The 10330-nt window shown below is 31.9% G+C and overlaps 1 protein-coding gene across 1 annotated transcript; it reads left to right on the top strand.

Annotated features, from left to right (window-relative positions):
* The first annotated feature begins 223 nt into the window (after window positions 1-223).
* LOC132737503 (uncharacterized) lies at window positions 224-9674 on the top strand. Its single transcript, XM_060724797.1, has 3 exons — window positions 224-543; window positions 2055-2144; window positions 8574-9674. Exons 1-3 carry the CDS (start codon window positions 316-318, stop codon window positions 9216-9218), a joined length of 963 nt encoding a protein of 320 aa, XP_060580780.1. The 5' UTR covers window positions 224-315; the 3' UTR covers window positions 9219-9674.
* The last annotated feature ends 656 nt before the right edge of the window (window positions 9675-10330 follow it).

The following is a 10330-nucleotide window of genomic DNA, read 5'->3' as shown; positions in this document are numbered from 1 at the left end:
TGTCATTAAGCCTATCAGCCATTGGCAAATAAGCAAATCGGCAATTAGCAAATAAGCAATTCAGCAATTGGCAAATAAGCAAATTGGCATGTCCCTACCGGCATTCCATAATCTATGAAATATCAGATTATAAAAACGGTCGGTCTTGCAGTCGAAATATTGAGACTATTGACCAATGTACTCGATTAACTTTCATTTGACTTTAATTTGCCGAAATAAATCATGTACATACCAAGGGGGATCACTCTATGTTGATAAACAAAAGACGGATCAGTTTTTTAATTTAAACTTTGTTTTTGATCGCTGACAGATAAAATGAACGACTTAAACTTTTCAGAAAGACCATCAGCAGATTATTGCACAAAAATGTCTATTGAAAATTTACTGTCTGATAGTGATTCTACAGCAACTGACACAAAATTGGTGTTTCTCTCGGGATTAATGTCTGCTATTGAAAACAAGCATGACAAAATAAACGAATGCAGTTCCTTCCATCAACTCTTTCAAAAAGGAGAGTGGAGGGCGAATTTGTTTAATTTACTGGTAATTATTACACTGGTTCTAGCCACTAAACTGATGCACAGGATTAATTTCAAGTTTATTTTCATGAATAACAATGTGAAAGTAAAACTAAAACGCTTGATAGGTGCATAGTCTTCAGTGGTTTTTTTTTCACTTTAGGGGGAAGGGGGTCGTGCCCTTTGGAGGGGGAAAATGCAATAGGAGGGGGAATTTCATTTGTTTATTTATTTTATATTGTTTTTATTCCGGTAGAAAAGGGGAGCAACTCTTGCAACACAAGATTAAAATGCGTCGCTTCTTAATATACGGATAAAAAATATTGATATGTCGCATGTTAAACTTGTTTGGACGCTGGGAGTAGCTCCCATTACCTACCCGAGAACGATTTGTAAACAACCTTGCTTAACAGTAAGTCTAACAGGCATAAAATAAAACATTTTTCGGCAGTTAGTTGCAAAAAAAGGATATTCATTGCAGGCAAATTCGGGGCTGCTTTATAGGGGGAAATTTTGGCTTTGAGGGGGAAAAAAAACATTTTTGTGAGGGGGGAATGGGGCCGAAATTTGCCGAATATTTTGGTGAAAAAAAAACACTGGTCTTGGAGGTTTTGAGACTTTTTATGCCAAATGCCTAAGAATTATGGATAACACGGTAATATGAGGCACCGATAATACCCAGTATATGTGATAAAAAAGTATTACCACATGAGTGATATTTTTACCCACCATTTCCCACTTTGAGTGTTTCCCACCTAAACACTTTTTTCATTTGTATGTACTTAAATTTTTTAAAACTCAATAGAGCAAGACAGGGTAATATTTATTAAATTAGGCAAAGCCTATGAACGGGGAAATTGTTAAAAAAGTTGATTTCATTATTTTGTCAGTTTTAGAGGTGTCATGTTATATTTCATGCCTGCTTCCATTTTCACTCGGAACACTTGACGATTATTATGTATCTGAAAAGTTGAGATTTGTTCCGTTATTGGAATACCCAGCCTATTATTATTGAGTTACATATTGTAAATGGCGGCGCTCAAATAGAATTGACACTGAAAATTTCATTGATAGGTATAGAATTCTATATATTTCTTAACTGTTTTTTATTTGATTTTCTTTTAAAATTTCTTAACTGTTTTTTTATTTGATTTTGTTTTAAATATACACATGTAGTCTATAGCCAGGCAAGGCATCAGTGGCCGTACACTTTTACTACAGATTTTATAATGACAATAGTTATACACTTAGAACTGCACACTAGTAAAAATGTCTAGTTGTGCCAAAGTTTGCTGTGCTGTCTTTAAGGAACAGATGAAAATAATGATTGAATACTTTGAATTTACTGAGGAAACCTCCTTGCATGAAAATTCTCAATTTTTTTAAACATGTTTTGCTACAGTTTCCCAAGCTTTATGTAATGTAGTTAATGTTCTCGAACTAGCAAAAACAAAAACAAATCAAGATTCTTTCTTTTCTTCTGTTATAACAAAAAGGCATCACCCTCCCTAACTAAGTTTGTATGTTCTGTTCCAGAAATCCTGTTTAACTGTAGAAAAGAATAGATATGTTATTTTCACTGCAAGAAAAGTACTCACATGCCTTGTAAAGAATTTCAACTCACAGGTAAATATTTGTAATCTGCTTCATATTAAAAAGATTGAATTTTCTTTATGCATCCGAAATCAATATTTACAGTTTTTAAAGTCTTTTTTCGTTGACCTGCCTGCAGTGTTACCCTTAGTTTAGCATAGTTTAACAATATGTTTGTATGTAACACAAATGGTATCACATCAAAATGCTGTCATACTATTGTAATATCTCTTTTATAAATAACAATGGCTTTATTAACTCCTGCAGCTTGATTTTTGTGTCGCCTTGAAAAAGGTGACATATAGGGGTTACTTTTGGCATCAGTGTCGGCGGAGACAAGCAGACCTGGGGATGATTACATCTTTACAATTACTTTCAGATTTTATTGTAATTGATTAAGGTTGATTACTCAGGCTTGTCTCTTAAATCAATTGAATTACAATTACTTTAAGAGAGTAATTGATTGATAATTGATAACATTCAATGTACAGTAGAATCCCTACATAAGACCACCCTGGTATTAAGACCACCTCCCTATTAAGACCATTTTTTGAAAGGTTCATTATGTCAGTGGTTACTTGATCCAGAATTAAGACCACCTGCTTACCCACATTTAAGACCACCAGATTCAGTATAATTCTTTGTTTTATTTAATTTTTGATTTGACCCTTCTAATGACACCACTGATAGTATAGACAACATCTATCTAGATCTTAGATTTGTTTTCATGATCTGCTTGAATTATTTGGCATGATTCTTGATTTCACAAGGTGTGAAAAACAGTAATTATTGGGTTATTGTATGGAATAAGGTGAGAAGGTAAATTTTAGAGTTGTTTATTAAATGTTGCCTTCAGCACATTTATTTTGTGAAGATTTGATTTTTTATTCGATAAATGATTTATGTACATCATATAATAATTGATATTGAAATCAGACAAAAATAAAATTAACATTAAAGATCCTGTATGTTTTGTGATTGATATTTTAACTGTATGAATACCACAATAGCAAAAAATTATATATGTACATATTTATGCAAATAAAACAATTTTCAATTATCGAAGAATATGTAAAATGTGTACTGCAAATATTTGAGAACATTATATTTAATCAATAAATTACAGGCATTTATTTCTTATTGGAAAATTTGACTTGGAATTTATAGAAAATAAATTTCTAATTACCTCCCTTTATTTACATGAAATGTTAAATTGGGTAATATCTTTATAAATAATGCTTATTGGAACTTACAATATTGACAAATATTAATTTGAGCATCATATTTATGAAATAAAACCATGAAAAAAATGTGTTACAGGATCTTTAAATTTCTTCAGAAGTATGTTTTTCTTCTCATGAGATTAAATATCATAGCACTCTTTTATGAGTGTAGGACAAAAGCCCTCCTGGACAAAAGCCCCCCCGTCAAAAAGTGACAAGGCGGACCAAAGCCCCCTCGTGAAAATGACAAGGTGGACAAAAGCCCTCCCGTGAAAATGACAGGGCGGACAAAAGCCCTCCCGCAGCAAATACATATTTGTATGTTGAATAGTTTCTATTGTCTTTTCAATGCACTCAACATATTAAAATTGTAATCATGATTTTTCTCCATTGGCATATCTGTGTTTGTATGAGCTTGAGCACATTCCTGAGAGGCATTTGAATAATAAGTGCTAAAATCTGTAAGTGCATATTTATTCACATAGATATGAAGAATAACTCCTACATGTATGTGCAGTTAATATTAATAGAGTAATAAATGATGAAAAGAAGTTTCAGGAAGGTATATTCAGAATAAAAGGAGGTTCTAGCTCATACACATACTTAGGTCAATTTAAAACAACAGTAATTTTCATGAGAGGGCTTTTGTCCGCCCTGTTATTTTCACGAGAGGGCTTTTGTCCGCCCTGTCATTTTCACGGGAGGGCTTATGTCCGCCTTGTCATTTTTTGAGAGGAGGGCTTTTGTCTGGGAGGGCTTTTGTCCGTTTCCCCACTTTTATAGTGTCTTTTATATTGTATTTGTAGGTTAAGATACATATTGTTTGATTATACAAAACGACTAAAATAGACCATAGTCATAAAAAATTTAAGCAATGATATGAATATTCACAATTAAGACCACCAGGGCAGGCAGTGGTGGTCTTAATTGAGTGTATTTACTGTATAACTGTAAAGACAAAAGTTAACTGTATCATGTCAAATAAAGGCACCCTTTGAATTTAAATAGTTTCCTGTCAAAACTGAAAGTAATCAATGTCAATCAAAATTGTAATCATAATTGCTGACTGAATTTGAGCTGTAATTGATAAATTTATTACAATTATTTTAATCAATTTTGCATAAGGTAATCACTAATCAATAACGTGATGATTACAGTGTAATCATGGAATCGATTAAAAAAACCATGATTATGATAAACGTTTACCCCAGGTCCCCTTAGGTTTGTCCAGATCATAATTCAGTCACTAAAAATCAGTTAGACTCCAAACTTTGTATGCATGCTTTTTTCAATGAATCTAAATGCAGTGCACAAGCGTCCTTACTCTGCACTTCTTAATTTTTGAGTTATTGCTCTTTGTTCATTTTCATACTTTATTTTTGTTTGGGCCATTTCTCCTAAACTATAAAAGCTATGGATTTGAAACTTCATAGGATGATAGATCTCATTAAGAAGAAGTGCAGTGCATAAAAAATCCGTACTTCACTAATTTTTAAGTAATTGCCCTTTGCACAAGAACTATGCCCTTCATGATTTTTGAGTTATTGCCCTTAGTTAATTTTCTTACTAAATAGGCTTGTCCAGGCCCCGTGTTCACAAAGAAAATATTAGGATCAGGATCAGTTGATCCTGCCCTTACCAAAATGACTTTAAGTGACTTATATGTTTCTTATATGCAACTTATACTTGACCTATAAGAGAACTATAAGTTACATATAAGTCACTTATAAATCACCTAAAAACCTGTCTAAGTCAGTTATAGGTATATGCTATATATAAGTCACTTTTGGCCATTTTTTCCCCAACATATAAGTCACATACAAGTCACCTATAAGTGCCTTATACTGGTGAACTTTGAAGTAACCAGTTTCTATGTTAGATATAAGTGAAAACTTAGAACTTTTGCGAGACTTTTTATTACTGAGCAAAGCTGAAAAAATTACTAAGTACAAAAACATGAGAAAAATTGATAAAATTTATTGAAGTTGATATGTAATTCTTTGCTTTAATACAATGGGTATCAAAATACTCAGAATTTAAAATACTATAATCTTAGACCTAAATCACAAACAATTAAGATTTTTTTTTAAATGTTGCTTATTAATTTTTGAACACAGCTGGGGGTTTTTAAGTAAGATAATAGGAAAAATGATTATCAATTAAGTATATTACCTGTAAAAAATTTTGGTACATATTCTGTGCGGAATTGGGACAGAAATGGCATTCAATCAGAGATTTCTAGGCTACCATGGACAGAAATGAAATTCCATGTCATTTCTTCTCACAAGGAAAATATTTCACATAAAAGTCACCCAAGGCATAAATCTACTCTTGTTTTTTTTCTAACTTGAAACAGACATTGTAATCTATATGTTTTTTTATCAACTGTACTTCTTACAGACCTAATTTCGGGGAAGTAAGATATTCTAACAAGAAAAAGAGGTGTATTTTTTTTTTAATATACAAGTGTTATTTTTAAGACATTTAGGCCTAGTGTATTTTAGATATTTAAACAATAAAAAAAACAGTGCTTGAAATAAACAGTTTCTATTGCTCTTTTAATCTATATAAAATCAAGGAACCAATATGCCTGAAGATTGCTTATATTTTCTACATCCACTGATACACCACATAGATAAGAGGTCTGATAAAACTGGCCACCTGCCTTTGCCACCATATGTGCATGACTAATTTTTTTGACTGGTCATTCCTACAAATCAGACTGTTCCATGTGATTATTTTGGGGAAAGATAACATTTCCTATCCTGAATTTGTAAAAAAGGACATTGCATTTTCTTTTTCAAAATGTATAATGAATTTCAAACTTTACATATCTATTAGTTATTTGATTTTTTTTCACATTCAATGATTGTAAGATAGAACTGATGAGTGCTTTGATTTTTGGATTTACCCTGTTTTACATAACATTGGACCTGCCCAGGTACACAGTTGTAAGTCTGAAACATTTAGGTTAGCAAGCTGGTGGAAATCACAGAGAATCTACTTGATGTTTTAGGAATTTTAGAGATATTGTTTTGTTTAAGATGTTTAAGTATAGTAATGGTAAATAAGAATGACAAGAAGAATCACCTTGGACAAGAAGATAATACAACAAAATCAGGTAAATACCTTTGAGTTACATTTATGCAGAATTGATACAGGTTATATATTAAACAATCAAAGTAAGATGGCAGCAAACTAAAATTTGTAACTTGAGAGATCAAGGCTGTTTTTATTTCTAAGCTTCATACATTAGATTTACTACTAATACTTGTAATTGATTTAAATCTAGATTTAATAGTTAAATTAATTGAATTTTTAGAACTAAATAGTACAATCAGTAGTTTTTATGCAGCTGAATAAATCATAATCATTTTATTGTTGTTTTCAATGGAGAAATCTGATATTACATTTTACATACATTGCAGGCTAGTGGGACCATTTCTTACTTTGAGATGCCAGGTGAATAATGATATGCAGTATTGAGCCTGAAAAGGTATATTTTTTTTAATCTCTATACTTACTGCTCTAAATCTTTCACAGAAAAGAGCATAATAAATGTTGTTGCAAATAGTGCAGTTAATCAATTCTTATAGAGACTTTAAGCAATTCTTAAGCAACACTGTTGACTTGTGCACTAAAATGAGATACTGTGTAACTTAGTATATAGCATAAATAGCTAATATAGTTTGATGATATAAAAAATATGAAATATAACTGCATATACAATGGTCGGAATTTATTCCACAACTTTTTTAATTAATTATGAATTTTATCTTTAAAGGTGAACACAGCCACATGAAGTTCTCCGAGGAAATAGAAGCAGAGCACTGAAACAGACATCAATAAAAGAAATAGTAGTTTGAATAATCAGAAACATTTGATCAAATTTATGATTTGAACAGTTCCTTACCGACAGACTTCCAGCAAAAATAATTGTATAAATAAAGTGTTTGATTCCAAGAAAACCAGTAAAAACAAAAACTTGCTGCTAGAAATTAATATTGTTTTTGTACTAGTGAATGTAAGATGATTGAACTGAAGGATATGTATGTTGAATTTTGTATTTTGCTCATTTATATGACTATGAATATAAATTAATAAACATTTTTGAAATTAAATTACTAAACTTTTATTTTATTTCAAGCTTTTTTGACATCAAGCAACATAATATGCGACTTACATGTGACTTATATGTTACTTATAAGTGACTTATATTAAGTCACTTATATGTAACATATAAGTCACTTATATGTTACTTATAAGTTGAGCATATCTTTGACTTACATGTCACATATTTGTGACTTATATATAACTTATACTTCACTTATATGTCAAAATGCCAGACATATACTGCACTTACATCTAATTTGCATTTAAAATACATATACTTGACTTATAGGTGAATTGACTAAGTGAAGTATAATCTACATATAAAATAGCCTATAAGTGACTTATAAGTGAATTCCGTAAGGGAGATTTTATTTTCATTGTTTTATAAAACTAAAACTGACCGTATTATGCTAGAATCAAATGGAACATATTCAAAATATATATAATTGCTTATTTGCAAAGAAACCATCCAATTATGGGATAAAATCAACAAATAAGAGAATATATGCAAAAATAAACGGATCAAAATGAGGATCAATTTTAGGATCAAGATCAAAATTTGGATCAACTGTAAAATACCTATTTCTTGTAAAAATAACAATAAATTCATTCTAAAATTTCATAAACATGCCATTTCAAGTCCAGTTTTATCAAGTTAATACTGAAAATTCAATGTAAGAGAATAAATAATGGAGAATATATCGAGTTTTTAAATTTGATCCTTATCTAGATCCTGATCCTTAAATCTTTGTGAACACGGGGCCAGAGCATAACTTGATCATTTTAAGTTTGAATGATTCCAAATTTAGTATGTAAGCTTTTTCATTGACCTGAAATGCATTGCTTAAGAATCCATCACAGGGTTCTCCATTTGATCTGTCAGTGTAAAAACTTTTCTATGGTATTTTTATTTTTGATAGTACAACAGTTTTATTAATTCTGATGTAACATTGTTACAATTAGTTCAAATGCCACTAAAATTCAAGGTACATGTACATTGTAAGAGCAGTGTTTATAAATAACCTATATTTAAGAATAATGCCTGACAGCTATACTGCTCACAAGGTGACTCATCCGACGGGCAGCGTTCTAGTTGTGATAAATACATGTATGTTTTGCATTTCAGGAAGGAGTGAAAGTAATACAACAAATATTTGATACCAATGATCATCTTGAGCAAATTCATACAGGACTACAAATCTGTAAAGTTTTATTTTCTAAGAAAAATGCAAACCATGAGGCAATGGTCTGTCAGCTGGGACACTTAGTAACTAGAGCTTGGCAAACTTTAATAACTATGATTCGGGATGATAACATATATAATCAATGCTTGTTAGAATTATTTTCTGTGTGTATAAAACTTGCAAAAATTGTTTTGACAAAAACTATGACGAACGAACCTGCGCTTATTTTAAAAGTTATACTGGGCAATGGAGAAGATTTTAATCAAAGTCTGTTTGACAAATCTATTAAGACGTATGTGAAGACAAAACTAATGAATTTCCTATATGTTATCATGAGACAGAGTGATTTAACAAACATTACAATGTTAAGTGATGAGATTTTCAGCATTTCTGTTTCTCTATTTAACAAACTATTATCCTGGGATTTGTCAAGCATTTTAAAGAAAAGTGGACGGACTACATTTATTGGGAATTCTCTAGATGTAACTGATAGTTTAACATGTGACATTGGCCACATTAGAGACTGGACGTTCCTTTGTTTTTGTTTATCATCTTGTTTAATACATCAGGAAGGTATGTGTTTTTAAAAATAATTTCTCTCAGTTTTGTCAATGGGATGCATCTAATATTTGAACTAAAAGAGCATTTCTGAAAGAGCATTTCAAAGGAGGTCTCTTTGGCTAGGTTGCTAAAGGCACTGACTTCAAATATCTTAATCCATGCCACTGTGTTATAATCCTACAAGGGACTTCCAGGATAATCAGCTGGGGCCATTTTCATGCCCCCATTTAAAAAGTTGGGAGCATACGGCATATGATGGGGTGGTCTGTCTATCAGTATAGACTTACCTCCTGTTTCCTTGCCCTATCAATAACTTGAGAAAAGTGAAACTGTGTCTTATATGATTTATAATTTGGTTGAGACATTGTAAACTCTGAAACATATATGTTTAAAGCCAGCACTGATACATATCTGTTTACAGCCAGCACTGATACATATATGTTTACAGCCAGCACTGATACATATCTGTTAATGGCCAGAACTGATACATATCTATCAACAGCCAGCCCTGATACATATCTATCAACATCCAGCACTGATACATATCTATCAACAGCCAGCCCTGATACATATCTGTTTACAGCCAGCACTGATACATATCTATCAACAGCAAGCACTGATACATATCTGCTTACAGCCAGCACTGATACATATCTGTTTACAGTCAGCACTGATACATATATATCAACAGCCAGCACTGATACATATCTGCTTACAGCCAGCACTGATACATATCTATCAACAGCCCAGCACCGATACATATTTGTTTACAGTCAGCACTGATACATATCTATCAACAGCCAGCACTGATACATATCTGTTTACAGCCAGCACTGATACATATCTGTTTACAGTCAGCACTGATACATAACTATCAACAGCCAGCACTGATACATGTCTGTTTACAGCCAACACTGATACATATCTGTTTACAGTCAGCACTAATACATATCTATCAACAGCCAGCACTGATACATATCTGCTTACAGCCAGCACTGATACATATCTATCAACAGCCAGCCCCCTGATACATATCTGTTTACAGCCAGCACTGATACATATCTGTTACAGTCAGCACTGATACATAACTATCAACAGCCAGCACTGATACATGTCTGTTTACAGCCAACACTGATAC

Source organism: Ruditapes philippinarum, unplaced genomic scaffold (genome assembly GCF_026571515.1).
Source record: "Ruditapes philippinarum isolate M1 unplaced genomic scaffold, ASM2657151v2 ctg17080_1_1_1_1, whole genome shotgun sequence".
Classification (NCBI taxonomy): domain Eukaryota; kingdom Metazoa; phylum Mollusca; class Bivalvia; order Venerida; family Veneridae; genus Ruditapes; species Ruditapes philippinarum.
This window is presented reverse-complemented; position numbering and strand designations above follow the sequence as displayed.